The following is a 22,786-nucleotide window of genomic DNA, read 5'->3' on the forward strand; positions in this document are numbered from 1 at the left end:
GAGTTTCTCCTTTTCAGAGTCTTTGCATTCATTGCTCTTAAAGTTGGACAAACACACTAAATGTAGATGGAAATGTCACGATGAACCGAGCTGGTAGAAGAATGTATGCAAGTAAATCTTGCAGTTTTACATCCATCCAATGAGAAAATAAAACATATATTAAACTGAAACCAGATGCATGCTCGACCCAGTCAGCTCACATTTAAGCAACAGTAACGTCTCTGTTTTTGTTCGATGGCAGACGTCAAACTGGATCACAGGCCATCATTAAGATGAAGTGATGATGTGTATATTTTCAGGGTTCTGGCTCTGTTTATTTCTTGGCGACTTGACATAAAAGCAAACAGCCGGCACTGTAACTTCATTCTCATGATAAATCCTTCAGCAGGATAAGTGCAGCTAAATGTGGCTGGTGTTTATCCAGTAGTAACGTTCTTGATAAATGTCACAGTCTCAGAACAAAGAATGCTGGTCTGCGTGATCTCCAAGAATTGTTGTTTATGGCCCTCTGTTGGATAACAAGGAAATGGAGACTTCTGTAATATTCAGTATTTGTATAAATATATACTTTTCATACATTAACATGAAGAACAGTCATGAGGTATTGTGATATAGTGTTTTTTCTTAAATTAATTTGCTTTTTATTTTGTTTAACTGTTAAACTTTATAGCATTTCCAGGTATAGTGTGTATGCACTAAATAGCCATATCGGTACAAACAAAGTAAAAGCAGACCTAGTTTAAAAGAAAGTTTTCACATCGTTACGTAAAGTAATTTGTTTGTAAGATCAACACATTCTCATTCTGTCTCTTTATCTCATGTATTTTATTTCATACTTTGTTTTATTTATTTTTGTTTAATGTCATGCTCTCTCTTTTCTCTTTGGGTTACATTCGTAGCTGCATATTTCCCGTCCAGCTTCAGGCATCATCAGGATATACGTTGTTAAATAAATGGTGTATGTATGCAATAAAAATAGATCCAGCTCTGGTGCTGTTCTATGTGCCTTTTTGCTTTGAAGTAAAACCTGAAATCATGAACTTCTACCTGCATGCGCATGCTCAAAATGCCCTGAAACAGGTGAAATAGAGGTCACTTACAGTTGCTAAAGGTACATTTGTGTGCATGAAATTAGCCAATCCATGTGGAATGACTTTATGCTCCTTTGGTTTTATATTTAAGCTTTCTCTCCAGGATCAAGGCCCCAAAGAGGAAAACAATCATGGTATAATCACATCAAACGACTGAATAAATATACGTCAAAGTTCAGTATAAGTTTTTTGAGAGCAGCACTTGCACGAGTCCAGCTCAGGTTTTTCATCTCTCAGAGAGAATCTGAGGGGTGTGGCCTGTAATGCCCGCTGGCAGCGCTGAGGTTTGGATGCAAATATCGCGGCTTTGTAACTCTACTTGCCTGACTTGGATGCACTTCGACGCACCAAAGTGGATTTAAAAAGCGCAACTCGCAAGGAGCTCCAGTGCAAATCGCGCGTCCGGACCCCAGAAGACATAATTAAGAGTCTGAGTGACTAACGTCATCGGAATATGTACTTTTTATGCATTTCATCATCTACTGGAGGAATTTATTTTTAATCCACTGCACATTTTCTGACTTGTGCATCCTCGCCCTGCTCGGGAGTTGCTTCGAAATAGTGACGGCTGTGAAAGAAATGATATGATACGTGTTTTAAAATGATGACAGAGAAAGGTTGCATGGGGGTATCATGTAGGAGGAGTTCTTTGTGACCAAATTTTCCCTATAAAAAAGGAAATTGCCCAATGAACAGCATTATTCGGGGACACAGATGTAAAGGTAAGTTGATTCGTTTTTCATATTAATATTATTACTTTTACAGAGCTTTGGTTAGAATTTGATTAGCTTTCTTATGAATTAGGATCCTTATTTTGAATTAAACTTACAATAAATCTTGACATTTGCTCATGTAAAAGTTAGTTAATGTACCCTTAACAACTAGAAAACCTTATCGTTTTTTTATGTTAATTGTTTTTTATTATTATTATCATTATTATTATTATTACTATTATTATTCCTGTAGCAATTCTCATTTGATTTTATTTTGAAATCCACAATCTGTTAGGAGATTTAGATTTTTATCTCTAAGTTCCTATTTTCAGCCATCAGTTCTGATATAACTTTTCCCTCTTAAATACGTTCTCAAACCTATATAACATTTAACTAAATTAATATTATATTGTTGAGAATCCATTTTGCCGCATCTTATTTTGAAAGTACTTCATACAGGCTAAATGGAAACAGAAAAATTTAGAGAGGGATAAAGTTTACTTACTGCTTTTTTTCACTCAGTTTAATTTTATAGCATCTAACCACACACACATTCATACACACAAAAATGCACACACACACACCAGACTCGTTCCTTGTCAGTATCTGGAGCTCCATAAATGTCAGCCTTCACAGCTTCAAAGTGACAGGCAGGGAGGGTTAAGAAAAACAACAGGACAGTGACGTGACGGCAGAGATGCTGGACGGGGGACAGGTGGAGATCTGTGCTTGATTTTCCTTCTCCCCGAGGAGTAGTGCAATGCAAACAGCTGTAATCCAGGATGGTGTGCGAGCCTGCGAGACAAAGCTGAACCGGGCTCAACTGAGCTGTGCAGGATCAGCCCTCTGACTGCTGCTGCAGCGGTGCAGGCTTTAGTCCGACATGAGAACATAAAAAGAGAGAGTCTGGTGTAGTTTGATCCGAGGAAGAGGCCGATGAGGTGAAATTGTTTCAACTGCTTCACATTTTACCTCTCACTGCCTGAACTCTTTAAGAAGAGGAAGTGATTAGGAAAATGTTTGAGGCCTCTGTGGTGCAGCCAGGTGTTTCTCAACACTCTGAGCTGCACAGGCGACTTATCATCTACAGGTTTATTTAAAAGCTGTTGAGAGCAAAGGCACGTGCAATCAGCATGATGAAGAATCTGGCAATGTTCTTCTTCTTCGTCTATTTTTAATGTTGGCGAAGTTGTATAACTCCACAATAGCTTATGTCTTGCACGAATAAATCTGGCGTTATATAAATATCGAAATAAATTTAACACGAACGGTCACAATAAGCCACAAAGTCCTGTTGTTTTCTTCGCTGCACACGCGAGCGACCTTATTTGAGGAGCAAAATGTGCCCATTTAAACGCCAGAATTAACCGCGAAATTCTACTTTAGGAGTCCATGTGGTAGATGCCACTTAAAAATAATTTCATTTTGAAAACAAGAGGGTTTTGAGGTTAGTGTGGGCCCACATGTTGCAGCAGAACAGGGAAATGTCGGCTTTAGCGTTTCGGTCATGCTCGTGTGAGGATAAAGACGTTGAGACACATGAGCTCACACTGAAACCACTGAAGTTTGGGCTTGTTTTATTCACTCTTTGCCTTCTGTGTTGCTGACTGGTTGCAGATTTTGAATCCCACTATTACGGTCCTCCAGTAACCCTCTCAGTTTGTGAGCAAATGAGGCATTTTATGGCTTTTGTTTGGCTCTTAAATGTGTGTCACAAAGCCAGTAGGTTCAGTCGCAGGCACAAAGTTCATCGACAGGTTGCCTCTGAGCTCAGAGTTGTGGCACCTTCTTGAGTTCAATAAATTCCCAGTGTGGGGGCTCCCTTTCAGTGCTTGAATAATTGATAGATCAAACTTAGGACCTACAAAGGAGGGCAATTTAATCTCCTGACTATTTGATGAGCAGGGCTGAGTTTCATTGGGCTCAGCTGAATGTGTCTGATGGTGAGGAAAGGCCTCCAGTTAAACGGATGAGGGAGCAGGAACAGAGAACTTCGAAAACATACAGGTGCCACATGTGGCCTGGTGAGACGATGAAAAAAAAAACGGGCCCTAGTTTTCTCAGTAAGCCAACAGCCCGATAGTGTCTCTTATCTGCGTGCTGTGTGAGAGCAGATATGGATGAGCTGAGGTGGGCTTTTGGCAGGTTGCACGGAGACGTGGGAGTGCAGGGTTATGAAAGAGTCTCTGGCACAGGTCTTGAGTTACGCAGTGCTGGAAAGGTTGTGTTCTGGGTGATCCAGAGACTCTGGTCATCACTCTCCCTCCAGTAACCAACAGGTGCACGACTCTTTTGGCTCTTTCCTGTAAATATGACATTGGCCCAGAGGTGTCTTTGACATTGAAGTAATTAAATGTTAAAAAATAAATAAACTGTCCTCTGGTTGGGGTAAAGCATTGCTTTGAAATTGTATTGACGGGAAAAGAACTTGATGTTGAACTGGATGAAGAAATTCCAGGTGCTTGTGTGTTCGTTTGTGTCCCTTGACATACAAAGCACTAAACGCTTTCAACTAATACCCCCATTTACCGGCAGCTCCACTTGTGTTATTAAAAAAAATCATTTATTGTACTTTAGGACTCTCTGTTCTCCATTTTAGTGCTGAAATAGAGTACAAGTTTAAACCCGTTTGTAACAGAAAGAAGTCAAATTGAGAGCGATGGTATTTTTGTGACTTAAGACGTTGGATGCTTTGCTCTGGCATCAAGCATAGCTCCAACATTGGATGCACAAAATATTTGTACAACTAGCTATAGGAATATACTGAAATCTAAAATTGATTTATTCCCTTTTGATTTATACCTAAACAAAGAATGAAATGTCACATGCAGCAATGTTTAGACGCACCAAATGGCATTGTCCTTAGTGTGATTCAGAGCCACAACCATCTCAACAGCCAAATATGGTCCTATTTCTCTTTATTGAGCTGCGAGGGAGGACCTCCCATTGCTCTGATGCTAACATGTACTGTGTGTCCTCTTCACACTCGAGCTGTAAATACAAGCCGAGTATGACACTATCTTAAAAAAAGATCTCAGCACCAAATATGACAAAGGCCCTCAGTCTGAGTGTGTGTTTCACTCCCAGAGAGAGTTGTCTTCATTGTATTTATAATGGATGAACAGGCTCAATTCATCATCAAGTCCAAATATAGCTTAAAATGTTGTGACAAGAATTGCAGTTCTGAGTTTATTCATCACAGAGAAAAGTAGTAGAAGTAGAAGTAAAATGATGCATCATACTTGAACACAAGATGTTAAGAAAATATATAATATATATATAATATAAATAATATATATCATCATTGCATTGGTTTTAAATTTAGTCACTTATTTCAGTTTGTACAAGATGTGCAGTGTTGTCTCACAGAATTAGCCTACACGAACCCCAACGTGTAAACATTGCATGCCACCAACCCACATAATGTTTAATGTATTAAAAGTATAACCACAATAACAATGGCATTGGAAAGTCAATAAGGATCCTGGTGGTGACCGCATGAATCCTCTACATCTGGTGACATACAGTATTAACATAAAGTCGAACACAACTAACTAGTATTTTGTTAAAGCCAAACCGCAAATTCAAATGTTTGTTTGAGATGAGGTTGCTAATGTAGCCTATTTAGCATATTAAAATTATTCTTTTACTATTGGGAAATCATATTTAATTAATATCTAAATGTATTGTGAAAAAGGCAGAAACACTTACTGAGGGTTACATGGGAATATTAAGTAGATTGATAGCACTTAATATCTATACGAAACACTTTAAGCTACAGCGAGTAGCTGGTTAGCTTAGTTTAGCAAAACGGCTGGAGCAGGGGGAAAACACTAAGGCAGCCTCTGTTTAACATGATCAAATGTGCAAATGTTTTAGCACTTCAACAGCTAAATCTTTACCAGAACTGAGGGTTAACACTACAAGTTGCCATTTAACTTTATCTTCGCAAGGTAAAGTGACTTCTAGAGCCGTGTCACAGTCATCAGAATGCTAGCTAACTAGTTTAGACTTCAGTAAGTAACTTCACCTGGCAAACAAACTGCTCGACACACACACACCATGTAAAAGTGCAACTTATTTTTACACCTCATTGGTGTACTGATTAAACAAACAGGAGATAACATGTTAATTAGTGAGCTTTATAGGTGTTTGTAGGCAGAATTTGTCACCTTTGGACAGTGCTAGGTTAGCTGTTTTTCCTCTGTATGCTTAGCTAAGCTAATGGGCTGCTGGCTTTAGCTTTATATGTGTCATTCATGCATGACAAAAGGTATCAAGCTTCTCATTAGCACATCTGGTCATGTTCATCATAAGACACACTCTTATCTTCAACCCTTCCCATTTTTTATACAGGGAAGAAACCTCAGGTAGATCAACAGAGGAGGCATCCCTCTCCTACGACAGACATAGCCACAGTATATATTCTGAAACACAGATCATAGATACGTGTAGATTGTAAATAAAGTAATAAGAATATGGATCCAGGAGGATATTGAGGATTTTAAGATGTTGCTCAATGGGAGGCTGAATCCAGATTAACATCTGGGTGAGACATTCACAGCCAAATCTATCCCAAAATGTTGAATTATTTCTTCAATGTTAGTTTATCTCTTCCTGTAAAAATGAATCTCCTAAACCTTCTCCATATCTTTCTGTTATCTCCACTTTCCCAGCAGGTCCTGGTACACACAGATGTGTTGTCACACATAGTCAAGAACCTGCATCCACCTTTTTCCAACCCACAAGCCCTCGCTCTAGTACCTCCTTGGAGCACTTTTAATAGGACACATGCTTTGAGCTCCGGCGCTCGCTGACAGAAAACCCTCCTCGGTCAGCGGGTTCCCTGCTTCCCTGCCAGCCCAACCCGAGCTTCATGGGTTGAACCACCAGAAGTTCGTCAATCTCCTCTCCATTCTCTCCTCCTTCTTCATCCTCCGCTCAACCCCCTCCACCCCCACCTCCTCCTTCAGTGATGGCTTCTTGTGCCTTGGGCTTGTTTGGACATGTAACTGCAACATCACCCTCCACTACACAGACTTGCGGACGCAGCAGCCTCTAGAGTGAAAGATCCAGAGAGACAGAGAAGGAGGGGGGGGAGAAAGGGAGAGCCAGAGAGAGGAAGAAAGCAGTGCCACAAGAGAGAAAGGAAGGATCTAATCCGTCCCAGCAGCAGAGGGATCCACCTGTCCCACAGAGGAAGGGGCCCCCCCACCCTGATCCATCTGGTCGCAGGGGGGGACCCTGCGTGGCCGTGAAGGCAGCAGGGACTATGCAGCTGGGACTGGTGGCGCTGGCAATGGTCTTCCTCAGCTCCATGGGTCACAGCGATTCTCTCAAGCTCTCCAAGGCGAGAAGGCAGAGACGGGGTGAGTCCTCTCTCTTTCACAGCTTGTTTTTATCTCTTTTTTTCTTCCCCCTTTCGTTTCTGTGCTCTGAGTCACGGTGGTGGACGTCTTATAAACATTTAACAAGCAAAGTAAAGATAACACGTTGTTTATTTTCTCATCACTCTTATTTGTTTTTCCTAGGCGGGTTATGTTAGGTTCAGTGTTTCCCCTGGATGGCTCTTCTTTCTTCCTCCTTTTAAGATTATGCCTCTCTCAGTTTATGTAAAACTCTTATGGGTATTAGGATTGTTTATAGAACAGGGTTTTGATGGATTCACCCTCAAAGCCATCGCTCTTTTTGTGTCTGGCTCTGTGGGCATATAACGGACCGAGTACCTGACAGTTCTAAGCTCTCAATTGGACCGTGCTGCGGCTGTTGTTGTAAGCATTTTTCTGACCTCACGCAACCACAAAGACGGTGCTCAGGCCGACTCGCAGTATATCTCCGGCCCTCTGAGCCTCGGCGCTGGTGTTACTGTCAGCTTTGAAATAATTCTCTCTTTACACACGAGGAGCTTTCGATCACTGCCAGCCTCTAACCCAACCTCTGTGAACCAGAATTCATATAATACCATCACTGGCCACAGCAACAGATGTGGTGTTATTAAAGTCACACACACTGGAGTGGGAGAACTGTTAGAGACCTCTTTTTGTAGCTTAAGAAATACAGTATATTTACAGCATTTACACTTAAATATATACACGCACGGTGACTTTAAATGTTGTCACAGATTTTCTTGTGCCATTGTAATGTGGAGAGAAGGATTTAGGTCACTCGCCATATACTTGAGCGCCCTCTACAGCGTCGTGAGATGTCATCAGATTTAATCTTTCCTCATCCATCCCTCAAGGTTGGCAAATAGTCGATGATTTGTTGTCTTCCCTCGTGGAAACTCAAACTCTCTCCCTCTTTTCACTCCACCACGTGTCAGAAACAGTTTACAACACCACGTTTGAAGATTCATTCGCTCCTTCCTGCTGCGGTTACTCCCCAGGGCCATTATTACTTTTTTATTAGTGATTGAGAGCAATAAGAACTGGCTGTAATTGCTGCATTTGAGGTAACCGTGTTCCACAGATGGTGTAATCGTTTCGGGGAGAAGCCTTTTAACGCTTTTACTGTGTGACTTATCTCTGGGAGGCAGGACGGCAGATGGATTGCTGATGTGTGAGAGTATGTATATTTAGCGCTGATACAGAACAGGACTGTAAATCACCCCAGACGACTGTGGTTCTGTCTCTGGGTGCGCACTTTGACACACTTTTTCTTGAAATGATTTAGATTACTGGTGGTGTGTGTTTTCATTTGTGAAGATATAATTATATTATTTAAAGGGGCATTATCTTTTCAAGAGATATTCTCATATTTTTCATTGGTTTCACATTTTTGGGTGTTTATTGTTCACAGGGAAAAAGTGTTTTTCCACATTTTTAAAAAGGTTGCCTCTGAAACGGGCCGTTCAGAGCAGCTGCAGGTTTCTACATAGAACCTTCCTTTCGCTGAAAACGACCAATCGTCATTCACCGTCATTCGCCTCAGGATGCGTTAAGATTTCAACCATTCCGATACCTCCTGGCAATTCTGGCTCGTACATATAATAACCGATCCTGGAGCAGCCATGTTTTCTACAACTTTGGAGTGACAGTGCAGTGCTGCCACTCCTCCACGTGGGGGAGGGGCTATGCGGTCACTCCAAACACTGTCAGCCAATCGTGGCTAAGGTCTGACCTTTAAATGGCAAAATGGCTTGTTCGTATCAGGAGGAAGGAGAGTCTCCGGAAAATAATTACATTTAAATATGTGTACAATTTTTAAAATGAAACTAACTTCACCAACGTGATTTAAGTCTCCCTAAAAGTCTCCCTTAATTTTTTTTATCATATTTTATGTCTTAGTATATATTTTATTTTCTAAACTGAATGGACATCTATTTTATTTTGAAACATGATGATTTAATGAACTTCCTGGTTTTTTTTGCTGCTTTTGTAGAGCACTTTGTAAGTGCAAAACTCCTCTATAATGAAGGTTATTATTAGTTATTTTGGTCTGTGATTACAAGGAAGAGAAGTATAAATGCTTCTGCCGAGCAATTTTGGACTTAAAGGAGGGAATACTTCTACAGTTTGGATGGACTCTGGGCCTAGTCCGTCACATTTACAGTTTCCTGATGCCCACATCAGTTCTGATTAAGGCCCTGTGGGACGTTAGCAGACTGATTCTGACTGGCTCTTAGTTGGCTTTCAGCCCCAATAAACCGGGTTTCTCCGAATGAAAATCTGTTAAGGATCTCCGGCAAGCAGTTTGAAGTAAACAGAGAGTAACTGTTCAAACAAAGATGTTTGGCCTGGCCCCCTGTTAGATGAGGCTGCAGGCATTAACCCCTGCTTGTAGGAGTGATAAAGTTCTGGCAGGTTTATTGCTGTATCCGTACACATGCCAGCAAAATATTAAAGTTTCCTGCTGTTGTTTTCAGGCAGACTGTTAAAAAATGCACTTCTAATTTCCACATTAAAATTCATACCTGGCTGGAAACAATTTGTCTCCTAATGTGATTGTACACCATACTGCTCTGCTGCCCACCCAAACCGTACTGGTCCTTTCTGTCTGTTTATGTTTCCACAGTTAGCACCGAAGGGCCGCCATCTTGCCCCAAAGGCTGTGACCGGTGCTCGGAGTATAACGGCTGCATTAAATGCAAGCCCAAGCTCTTCATCTTCCTGGAGCGCAATGACATCCGTCAGATAGGTGTGTGCCTCGCCTCCTGCCCCGTGGGATACTTCGGCATGAGGAACCCTGAAGGCAACAACAGATGCACACGTGAGTTTTAGGCTCTTGACAAAGTGACATTGCGGGTGCCACTGTGCACCAGCACAATGCAACATTAGATTTGTAGATAAACATCTGGAACCGTCCAAATACAAGCAGGCTCGAGTTAGCTCGCTGGCAGCGGCTCGCTCTGTACAAATCCACACAGCTGATGTCAAATCAAGCCAGCATTGTAACTGATCTGTTTACTTTTGGCTCCTCATCTCCTGTTTATGTACAAAATGGGGGTTTTGAAGAAGCAGAGGGATATCCTGCAAAGTTGCTTTGTCTTGTGCAAGACCTAAAATTACATCTAGTATCTTCCTTTCCACCATCTTTTAATCTTCTGTTATTTCTCATCTTTCTAAACTTATCTTTGCTTCTATTTTCACGTTTGAAGTGAGTAATATTTACCCTTTTATTGCTGAATATCCACAAGATAGAGGCTAGCAGGAGATAATAAGTAAATAAAAAGGAAGTACTTGATGAAATCCTCCTGCTGTTGCTACTTATCACTGTGAAAAAAGGTCACAAAATAACCAAATCAGGAAAGTATTTGCTGAACTGGAGGAAAGTCTGTCTAATTGGACTAATGTCCATTATGGTAGGAGGGAGGTTTGGCTCACTCGGGAGGTCGTTTAAAGGGTGGCCACACAGTCACAGTACTCACCAAGAGTTGGTTCTATTGGCACTGGTCCTGTGTTTTTACTAGGACCTCTGTCTGTTGTCTGTTTCCCCTTATGTTTAGGCAGAAAACAGGACTGGAGCAAAATCCCAGCAAAACATTTCTAATGCGTTGTTGTTTGTCTGTTTTTGAGAGGATGTCTGTGTTTTTTATTCAGTCCTCATGTGCAGAGTTCAAGCCAGGCCACAATCCATGTTTGTTATGCTTTCACTTTTACACTTATTTTATCTTATCCTTACGAACTGAATCTAATGTCTAGTCTGCCTCTGAAGCAACTACACAAACGCTCATTTCTGATCATTCCTTGCACAGACGTTCATGACTTTAAGTTGGTTGTAGGTGTAGATGTTTGCTGGGAATCAATATCCAGCAGCCTGTAGTGATTTTCTGCTACTGGAAGAAAAATGCAGAACATTCTCCTCTTTCAAGATGTTTTTCTTAACCGCCCATTCTTAAATCACACAATATCTGTCACAATACGAAATAATGTTTTCTCTCAAGTTTGAATAACACCAAAGCAGATAAAACTTGGCTTATGGATGCAATGCAATATTTTCCCAGTTTGATATTAGAGACTTAGAGTTGAAGGAGCTGTAATTTTGCTCCAGCTGTCACATTATAATGATTGTATGTATTCTTCTGTCTGAGCCCTGTGTTTTACAGCCCTTATACTGACAGGTGGATAGCTTCATCTGTATCAAAAGCCCTTTTTCCACTGGTCAGAAAACCGCCCAACACCCGGCTTTTTTGCTTAGAGGGAAAGGTTACAATCGCCCTTCAGACCCGGGTCAAATGACTCTGCAGTAGACCCGGGTAATTATTGCCTCGGCTCCGATCTGCAAAGATGGGAACACAAAACCTGTGTCGATACGCTAATATCCGCCCCCTTTCCGACGCAATGCTATGCTCCGTGGGTAACTTCTGGGACTCCTTGTCATCTCAGCTACAAATTCCGCCCTTCGACGCGATGCTATGCTCCGTGGGTAACTTCTGGGACTCCTTGTCATCTCAGCTACAAATTCCGCCCGTCTCCGTCCGAGCAGCGCTCGAACATCGTTCCAAATTTGTCGGCGCAGAGTTTGATAAACAGACTGAATGAGTAATAGGTACAATAAAGACCTAACCACCGTAACATCTTGACCCTGTTTCCGGCGTTTTTGTGACGTCAGACGGTGACGCAGCAAAAAAGACACCGCAAGGAGTACACTCCACTGGCAATGGGAAAAGAGACAATCGGCATCTATAAGCAGGTCTTCCCGTCAATCTGCTAATTTCAGTGGAGATAAATTAGGAGTATAAATCATACAGAGACATAAGTCTGTGTGGTTTTTTGCATCACTGCAAATATTGAAAATATCCTGCAAATACTGGATAAAATGCAGGATATTTCCCGGTCCTGGTTTGTTCCTCAGTAAATTCTTTTTGGAGGCCCTCAGTGGCCGCACTGGATTATTATCCAGTCATCTGACTCTATATATGTCACCCCAGTGTCTTGTTAGCAACATTTGTCTTACATTCCAGGCCTGCAAATGTCAGTACTGTCAAATGTAGCTGTCATGGACTTAAAAATAGTAATTGCAAGCAGGAGGCACACACAATAGAGTGAGGCAAAAAGTACGGATCCGATGATGAAATATTGATGGGAATTTCCAGATTTCCACCTTTCTCCTCTGTTTATCCTAAAAAAAGTCTCTATCAAGATGAGAACGAAGCTCTCTGCAGTCCTTTCTGATTTCTGGTTTATATCCTCCTGTGTTTGCAATTATCCAAATTTGTTTGTTTGACTGGAGAGTTTTAATGAGTCTGAGGTGCACAGAAATCTGCTCTTGAGAAACCCACTGAAGCGATGCAGTCCTTGCTGCACGCATTCACACCAGCTTTCCAAAGAAACAGGGCCTGCGGTGCATGTGTTTTTAAGAGACGAGCGTTACTCCCCTTAAATAGACCCCGTGTTGTTTAATCACTAATAAATCTCTCAGAGGAAATAAAGCTAACGTCCCTCTTCTCTTCTCTCCACAGAAGGATTAGCTTTTGTTTACAGGCTAACGTACAATGATCATTACATTAAAATAATAGAGATGTCTGTGTTTCCACCACCATGACTAAATGTGACTTTGACCTTCTCTTTTTGTCTCTTTCAGAGTGTAAAATAGAAAATTGTGAGGCGTGCTTCAACCGGAATTTTTGCACAAAATGTAAGGAGGGCTTGTATTCACACAGTGGCCGATGTTATGTCAGCTGCCCTCCAGACCAGCGCACTGCCAATGAGACCATGGAGTGTGTCGGTGAGTGACCTTTGACCTTCACTGTTTACTAATTTCCAACTTTGACCTTCTCTTAACGCTTCTTTAATGGACCACAAAGTATAATTTCAGTGCTTTATGTTTACTGAAGCAACTCAGTGAAGTTGGTGGGAGCCACATTTTGAATCAAACTTTATTATCACTTCATTTGAGCTGTTACCGGTGTTCAAATGTCTGGACTTTAAAAGGAAACGTGAACTTTTTGAAAACTTTTTTTTTTTATTGCAGTGGAAGTAATAAAGATTTTCATGTAAATAAATGTCTGTTGAATCACTATCTATCGCCGCACAATGGTGATTAAGCCTATGGCCCACTGATGAAAGCCTTCGCATTTTAAGTATTACGGACTCGGTGTCTGTGGTGGAAAAAGCGGCGCCGAGTTAGTGACGCGTTCTCCATCACCCAGCAGTGGTTGGTCTGCCAGAGAGGGTAGGCGGAGCTAAGCGGCTGCTTTTCCGGTCTCTGCAAGTTTTGCGAGTAAACAGTAATCTGCTATGGCTGGACAAACAAAGAAAAGATCCATGACTACAGATACAACTTCAAAAATAAGTGAAAATCCAAAGATAAAGAAACAAACTCGACGCTCAGATGAAGCAAACTGTCTAAAAAGGAAAGCGACCGTCAGCGAGGAAAATCCAAGAGTTACAACCGGAGCCAACTGTGGACGTCACACATGCAACACTGTCTGGATACCTGGGAAGTGTGCTCCCGCAATTACCGCTTATCGCATCATTGCGGCACGCCAGAGAGAACAAAACTGTTAAAAGTTTATCTTTCATAGGTCAGAAGCAGCAGCATTAACAAGTAGACATCTTGAGTAACTGTGAAAACACATGGACTCTTGAAAATGACGCATTGTTGTCAGTTGTTATTGTTCTAACTTAGAAAACAACCTTTTAGTCATGAGCTCAGTTTACCTAATAGCCATATGCTATCTTCTCAAACTGCCTCCTTCCAGTCAAAAAGAAAGAGAGAAAAAAAAAGGATCAAATTGCTTTCAGGTTTGGAAATTACTTAAGCTCATTATTGTAAACTCAAACTGCAGAGCTGTAAAAAGCAATCAGGAAGGCTGCAAAACAAATGTGAGAAGTTGGAGCCGTTCACTCACTACCTCAGTCTATGTCCCTTTTTTTTTACGCAGGTCAGCGTCCTGCAGAGTGTGAACTTGGCGAGTGGAGCCAATGGGGTTCCTGTATGAAGAAGAACAAAACATGTGGATTTAAAAAAGGCTCGCAGTCTCGGGTTCGAGTGCCTCTTGTGCCTGTCCACAGCCCGGACACCTCCCCCGCGTTCATCCCCTCACAGACCTGCGCTCCTCAGACGGAGAGGAGGAAGTGCGCCGTGACCAAGACGCCCTGTCCGAGAGGTAAACACAAACACAGATGCACTGAGGAGGAAATGACTCTAAATTAAAAGTACTCCGATTTCAGACCAACAAGCAATAAAGTCCATGTGCCGCATGAAATCCGTCCACCGGTTAACATGCTGACTGATGGAACCATTACTCAACATGCAAAGACCTGTATTCCCGCCAGTGCGTCTTTGACCCGCAGCGTGTTGATTGGGTTTGGTTTGGCCGCGTTCTCAGAAGGATACAGAAACTCTTGACTTCTCAGCATGTAAACAATAAACTCCGTCTAAGAGCCAAGCAGATGAAGGGCGGGCATTACGCACTGCAAAGCTGGACGCGGATCAGAGCTAGAAAGAGCTATTTGTTCTGAAGACCACTGAAGCGTGAGGTTTACACGGCCATGACATGTTTGCTTGGGCTCTTATCGTCTCCACAGCAGCTTGCTCTCCAGCAGGTTAACAGTCTTTCTCGCCAGTCAGTGGCCATTATCAACTCTCATAACAGGTCATTAGGCGCTCTTGGCCTCTTTTACAGCTAAGGCTAATAAATGACGGATTTGGCCAATTGGTTCAGAGTTTATTGGAGTGGAGCAACACAGCAACAGCCCCGGTTATTTGCTTTGAAACATTAAGTCCTTAGCGGTGATGGTATCAAATATTTACCAGCAGTGGCGCTGGGATGATAAACCTTTTGAATGGTAGAGATAAGACGGGATGTTAGCTGTAGCATTGTGCCTCTTAAACTGCTAAATCATTATTGCTAATGAAGAGTCATTAGCAATTTTGTCTCGAAATGTCACCATTTACTAATGTGCTTCACATAATGTGCCGGTTATACCAAAGTTGGAAACTTGCACCTATTTACAAGGCTTAAGTGAGCAATAAACCAGCAGCATTTCAAGCCTTTAGTGGATGATGGCACGCTTAGGGGATTTCAAGCACGGCAGCAACATTGTGTAACAATATTTTTGCACAGTGTTGGCGACTGTACAGATGTTGCAACATGATATGCCGGGAGTAAACATGGACAAGGCGTGCATATTCAAGCACCATCCTCTGCTTTGGAACATTTCCTTTAGGGCGAGGAGTCTAAAGAACCGAACATGAGCCGACGTTGTCCTATAGATCTGTGGTCGTGTCGGGAGGAGAGGAGGCTGATGCGGCTTGTTATTGGTTAGTGAGGAATGGGCCCTGTTGGACAGGCTGTGACGGCATAATTTAAGAAATGAGAAGCAAGTTTTCTGTCTGATGTCTGAATCCTGGAAGGAGTTTCAACGTTGAGTAATTAACAGTGAAATATTATAAACTATCCTATCAAAACTGCACTGTGGACTGCCAAATGCCTGAACTTGGAGCGGTGTCTATTTCATATCACAGAGGCAAGGATGACATGTGAGGTATCACCTGACGAGGGGTGAGTCATAGAAGCTTTGTTGTCTGTTACCATAAGGCAGATTTTAAGTCCCTCTTTTCTGCCGCTAAGTGCTTTAGATTGAAAATAAGACACACACTTCTGCCAAAATGCACAGGCATGAATTTTCCCCGGTGAGGTAATTCATGGGTGATGCTACCACGACCCCGGTGAACCAGTTCATGTGGGTGAACGCGCTCTGTGCAAAGGAGCGGCGCAGCTGTGGGCTCATCTGTGGGAGTTGGCTGGCAGGCGGGCTATATAAAACACAGGGGGCAGACCTTGTATAACATCAGTGATTTAGTGGTCTGCAGATCTCACGCTTTGTGTTGATTTGGCTGCAATTTTCTTCCCCCCTTTTTTTCCTGAAGCTCCACAAAAGGGTCTCACGCGAAAACAGAATTTTCTGGATGTGTTATTGCATTTGTCAGGCAAAACTGTTTAGCTTGGATGGAGAGGCCGTACAATCAGAGCTGTCATAAACTGATGGAGTCCCCCTCTCTTGGCTCCATTAGTGATTTGTTAGAGGTGTAATTAAGTCCTTACACAGTTAGCACATCAGCACAGATGCTGTGAAGTGTGTGTGAGGACCCTTCACTTCACTCAGACTCCTTCATTGTGCCTCATTGATATAAATTAAAACTATTACTGCTTAAGTGCGTGCGTGAATGGTGCCCACAAAAGCTCATAAATATGTCTATTGATTCTGAAGAACACATAAATGATGGACACGCTGGACATAAAATCGTCTTGTGATTTGAGCCAACTCATGAAACGATGGCAGCACAAATGTTTTCTTGATACTGACAGGATAACCTTCCTGTTTGTGCACTACCGTGTGGGGCCGAGCTTCCTATTGTCGGTAAAACAGTTGTGACCCTGCATGGGCCTGCGGTGAGTAAATGTTTGCGTGTTAGGTCCCATAATTCAACTACATCCAATCCTTTTCATCACCGTATAATGATTTTCACTGGCTGTGTGGAAACATGTTTCTAATGAAACTTGAGCAGCGCTCTACCTTTGGACTTGTTGTTTTATGCTTTGCATTTAAACCAAAGAATCATAACTGTTTGTACAACAAGTTTAAGAACTGCTGGTAGAGAAATAAACACAGACCTACAGTTATTACTGCATGGCAGAAGACAAACATGGTGGCGCCATAAGCCCCGCTGTTGTCAACTGTGCAGTGAACACTGTCCAGCGCTTGGCACGTGTTCACTCAGTTTCCTGGATGTGCAGAGACTCTCGACGCACAAGTTCATAACAAACATCCTCCAGCGTAACTACACTCCCTCAAATATACAAAACCCAATACTTTGAGTGCTGCCTAAACAATAGCCATCTGACACTAGGAACGATCTACATCCCCACTTTGTGAAGGCTCTCCACATCCTCATGGGCCATTATCAGGCCCTTGACAATGTTTAACTCATTAAGCCAGAAGTGATTTTTAAGTGATTCATGTGACAGATAATTGTGTCACTTGACTTTAATGAGTGCTCTTACAGTCTGTGCATGTGCTGATTTTTTATATCTGCAGCAGAGATGAGCTCTTTCTTCTCCAGAGTGTGTTATCACACTGTGATGGATGTTTGTATTTAGAGTGTTTGTGCTCTTTATATAATGTGTGACAGGTGTGAATCCTAACCCAAGACTAGCAGCAGAGAGGCGATGCAGGAATCTTATGAGTGTGTTTATAAGGAGGATAAAGTGAGTCATGCTAACGGCTCTAAAACTGTGTTCCCACTGTAGAGACAGCAGTGCTTTGGTCATGTCAGTTTGCTAACATCCTCACTGCGGGAATGCTAACGGAGCTTTACACATGCAAGGAAAATGTTTATCATTTTGAATGTCAGCATGGTAACCTTTTACAAAAAGTATTTGTGAGGCAGTTGGACGTGTCATTTGTTTTTCAGGTAGTTGTTCACAGATCAAAGTGGGGAAGAAATTAAAATTGTGACCTGATAATTATAATATTTTTTTTATTTTGGCATTTACCTTTATTACATTGACAGCAAAGATCGACAGGAAGTACGGGAAAGAGAGGGATGACATGCACCAAAGGCCCTTTTTACATCGCGATTCCGCAACAGTGCCGTGACAAAGCTCCTCCCTTACGCCGCCTTTGTCATTTTACATTGAACCAAGCAACGCCGGCATTAAAGCCGCACAACTGAGTGTTTTTAAAATGTGTTCTGGCTTTACGGAAGCAAAAATGGCATTTAAACAAACAGCGCGAGCTTCACATACACATACACGACTGCTCCTCCCCTCTGTTACGCCTCTGTTACTACCTTTATTGCCGGCTCAGAGGCTCAGAATGACGTCGCCCCTCCATTCAACCTCCGTGGCTTTTACATTAAAGACAAGGCAGAACAGAGGCGTAATAATCCCGGATTGAACTGGCAGTCTAAAAGGGGCTTCTGGCTCTGTATGGCGCACTCTCTCACAAACCTGTTATAGGCTACTTCACCCAGAACCAAGAATATGGGGGTGGTGGGTTGGGTGCGAGGCCCTGTGTGCAGAGTTGACAAATGTGTCCAGAGATCTTTGCCGTGACTGATTAAATTCTTCCTTTAAGTGAGTAAATGAGTTTCCTTTTCTCAGCATGCGACTCGTGTTTACAAAATCGGACCCTGCGCGAGGCCCTTAAGCCGCATGAGGCCCTGTGTGGTTGCACACTTTGCACAGTCCATGCGACAGTTCTGATCTCATGGTGGTACTACAGGAAAGTGAGGATCACCAAAATAATTACAATTCAGCCTCTGTGGACAATGAATACCTCTGGAAATTGTCATGGCAACAGAGCTTGTGTTTAGAGAATTCAGTCCAGACTGAAGTGGCAAAGTGACCGAGTAATGTGGCTAAAAACATTTGGCTTCCAGTGGTTAAGGTGTAATATTTTGTCCTTTTTAGCTATGGTAACTAATGCTCTATCACTGGCGCCATGCTGGTCACAGCTGCACATATCCCTGCTAGGATTTATGAACGTTTCTGAACTGGATGTGCACAGTTTACACTTTGTTTTGCCTGCATTAAAAACCACACAACCGCAACTGCAACTCCTGATCCAACATACATCTCTTATCATCCTCTCTCATCCCTCAGGAATCCAGGTTTTTAACTTTGTTTAACCAAGCTGAGGCACTTCTGCATACAACATCCGACGATGACAGATATCCAACAAGAGTTTATTTGAGAAAACCAGACGAAAAACCATTAATCATACTTTTTTTTTCATGCATTGTCATTTCAGAGCGGAAGAGCAAGGGAGACCGGCAAGAAGATACAAACAGGAGGGAGAACGCACGCGGGCGAGGACGAGGAGTAGCAGGCGCAGGAGGAGGAGGAGGAGGAGGAGGAGGAGGAGGAGGAGGGGGAGGGGGAGGAGGTGGAGGAGGAGGAGGGGGGAAGAGGAGAAGAGTCCTGAGCAGCAGAACCACCACCGCCCTCCCCACCATCACAACAAGCTCTGTCTCCTAAACTCCACTGCCTGCTGGATGGGGCTGAGAGGGAAAACTGAGACAATGCCTCACCCAGCAGCAGCCACAGACAAAGAACAAAGTGATGAAGGATAAATGCTGCTATGCATTGTAGAAGATGCAAAGAGAACTGGAGGAGGATCGCTGCAACACAAGGGGCTTCTCTTGGCCTTGAGACGGATAAATCTGGAAGATACTGGTGTCAGTCAGAAAGACTTTGAGAGACTGCAAAGCCACGTTGAAGGTTGTGGTTCGACATGTTTATTGTGTCATGAAAGGACCTGTGTCACTTCTTGAACTGAGAACAGATTCATAAGTTTCAGATGCAGCATTCAGGCTGGCTCTGTGATTACAAATGAGAGAATCTGCTCCTCATTTGTTTTCATTTTTGTGAGACAGATTCTCTCAACAGCCGCTGTACGTGATGTAAAGACAATGAGTAGTATTAAGTCTGTGTACCTTTGTTTCCTTTTGTGAGATGAAAAAAAGAAAGGCACTGGAAATAATTTGTGGTCGTCGAGGACAGAAGGTCTTCTATGTGTTATTTTGAGGAGGGAATCTATTACAAAACAAGCCGAAAAGGAGATTAAGAGGAGGATTACTGGGAGCTGTGGTCGCATCCTTCTCCGGTGTCTTGACACAAACTCTTGCCATTTGATAGATTATTGTTTGTTTCAAAATTAAATGTTGGTGTTCGTGTCCGAAAATAACTAAAACATGAGTATTTGCATGTGTTCCAGGCTGCATGTGCGTGCCTTTGTGCATGCAAACCTGTGTGTGTGAGCGTGTGTTTGTCTCTACCTGAGTGTTTGTGTACTTTGTATGCATTTCTGCACGGAATCGAGTTGTTTGTCGACGATACTTAGATGTTTGTACATGTGTGTTTACGTTTGCACATGTGTGTTAATATTGGTCTCATAGATTGAAGGAATATGGTCTGAAACCAGAGGAAGGAAATGTAAATCCACAGTGATATATCAAATATGCAGTAACTACAAGCCACTGATTACTATATAAGCCATCAAATCATCAGCTGCTCCGTATTCATGTCTGTTCGCGACAGGGTCTGAAGATTTTGCACAACTATAATGTTTCCTACTGCTCGTGTTTCAGAACAATCATAGCCTTTTAAACATGTATACTTTAAAGCTGGCTTCATGACGTCGCAGATGCAGAGAAATGTGTGTTTTTTTTTCTAGAATGTTTTCATGGGTCTGTTTGTTTCACACAAGGTGTTAGTTTCTGGAGGAGTTACACGCTACATTAATCATTCATACTATGGATTGTGATACTGAATATGTCCAGCTGTGCTTATCATCAAACAAAAGTAGTATCTTCATGTATAGCTTATTCTGTGAAAGCCTAAATAAAGTTCAGATGAAGCTGATGAAACTTCAGTCATACACTGATTTGCTTTGAGTTTCTTTGATTTCAGTTAGAATGGCTCTTCTGTGCATATGGTCCGACTTCATACTATCAGAATATATATATTTTTTTTTATAAGATACTTTTTTGCCTTCATTGATCAGACAGCTGAAGAGAGACAGGAAGTATTGGGAGGAGCCTGCAGCCGCTGCGTCAGGGACAGTAGTCTCTGTATATGGGGCTCCTGCTCAACCCGCTGAGCTGAACCACAGATAGAATCACATTCACAATCGGGGGTTTATTGCCAAATAGGTTTACACATACAAGGAATATAGCTTGGTACTATTGGTGGATTACACTAAACATAACAAGATTAGGTCAAAACCTCGTATGTGGCTGACCGCATCAGGTCACTGTGCGCTTTTGTGGGCAATGTGTTACAAGGAGTGTCCTCATGAGGCCGATGACAACGTGTTTGAAAGCAGGTGCGCGCTGTGGACGTAGGTGAGGACAGCGGACAAGCAGTGGAGGAGCAGCCCCGCCTTCTCCCCGAACAAAGTATCCAGAGCCGTATAGACAGAGAGCCGCGTCAGTGGAGGTCCAATATGCTCCATGATCCGTCATTGCGATGTCGCAACTCTCTCTCTCTCTCTCTATGGCTCTGAAAGTACCGTCACTCACTCACTCTCTCACCCAGTAGTTACTAAGTCACATACAGACACATGTGTAGGGCTGACCCCGGCGGTCAGCCAAAAATAGAATAAAAAATAGGAAACAAAGTGGACAGCAGGACTCCTACTGTCAAGAAACCTGAATAAATGGTAAATACACTGTACTTATAATGCACTGATGGAGGCCTAAGTGCCAATCTCCAATCAGATCTATGCCCATTCATGCCCGATTGCTGTGCCACCGGGAGCAATTTGGGGTTCAGTGTCTTGCCCAAGGACACTTCGACATGTGACTGTTGAGAGACGACGGACTCTACCACTGAGCCACAGCCGCCCCAATAGAATAAAACAAACTATATAGATATAATAGAATAGTCTTTGGTGTATGCAAAGAGTGTTAAGTTTGTATGGGATGATCCAAATGAGGTGCACTTATGCAACACAATGATTCAGTGGCCATGGTGTTTCAATAGTGTAACATAAAGGGACAATCCAGAGTTTGCTTATATTTAAAGTCTAAACCAGGACACTGTATATTCTTACACATGCGGAAACATTCTTAAAAAGACTACGTTGAGGATATTTATCCTGAAATCTGGGTTTTATTGGCATTTTTGGCATTTAATTGGGCATTATTTCTCATGTCATTGCAACATTGCACTTCCTAACTTAATAGCTGAAACCTGGAACATCTGATGGTGCACGAAAATCAAGATACAACACAATTATCCATCCATCCATCCATCCTCTATACTACTTATCCTGTTCAGGGTCACGGGAGGCTCGAGCCTATCCCAGCTGATTTTTCAGACCCAGGAAGACCCGCTTACAGATGCTGATTGTCTGACTTGACTTTTCCCATTGCCAGTGAAGTATACTCCTTTTGGTCTCTTTTCTGCTGCGTCATCTGATGGGGTTAGGTCGTTACTGTATCTTTTACTCATTCAGTCTGTTTATCAAACTCGGTGCAACAAATTTGAAACGATGTTCGAGCGCTGCTCTTGGAGACGGGAAGAATTTGTAGCTGAGATGACAAGGAGTCGCAGAACTTACCGACGGAGCATAGCATCGTGCTGGAAAGGGGGCAGAGATTAGCGTGTTGACACAGGTTTTGTGTTTCCATCATCTGAGCCGAGGCGATAAGTACCCGGGTCTGCTGCAGAGTCATTTGAACTGGGTCTGAATGCCGATTGTAGCCTTTCCCACTTAGCAAAAAAGCTGGGTGTTAGCGGGTGTTTTGACCAGTGGGAGAGCGGCTATAGAGACAGACAACCTTTCATGATCACATTCACACCTACAGGCAATTTTTAGAGGCACCTATTAACCCTAACGAGCATGTCTTTGAACTGTGGGAGCAAGCTAGAGTGCCCACTCATGCCAAGGAGAACATGCAAACTCCACACAGAAAGGCCCACTTTATCCGAACTGGGGTTCGAACTAGTAACCTCACAACTAACAATCATAAAGTATTTAAACAAACCCAAAGTTAGGAAGGATGTGGAGAAGAAAAAAACAACAG

The 22,786-nt window shown here is 42.5% G+C and overlaps 1 protein-coding gene across 1 annotated transcript; it reads left to right on the forward strand.

Moving 5' to 3' along the window:
• The first annotated feature begins 1,444 nt into the window (after positions 1 to 1,444).
• Positions 1,445 to 20,588, forward strand: rspo1 (R-spondin 1). The gene is made up of 6 exons (XM_069656195.1): positions 1,445 to 1,813; positions 6,481 to 7,173; positions 9,818 to 10,012; positions 12,827 to 12,970; positions 14,130 to 14,354; positions 19,006 to 20,588. The coding sequence occupies exons 2-6, from the start codon at positions 7,077 to 7,079 to the stop codon at positions 19,230 to 19,232; spliced, it is 888 nt and encodes a 295-aa protein (XP_069512296.1). The 5' UTR covers positions 1,445 to 1,813; positions 6,481 to 7,076; the 3' UTR covers positions 19,233 to 20,588.
• Positions 20,589 to 22,786: the final 2,198 nt, after the last annotated feature.

The sequence above is a fragment of the Semicossyphus pulcher genome, unplaced genomic scaffold, assembly GCF_022749685.1.
Source record: "Semicossyphus pulcher isolate SPU_LCO1_2020_fin unplaced genomic scaffold, fSemPul1.0.p SCAF_9, whole genome shotgun sequence".
NCBI lineage: Eukaryota > Metazoa > Chordata > Actinopteri > Labriformes > Labridae > Semicossyphus > Semicossyphus pulcher.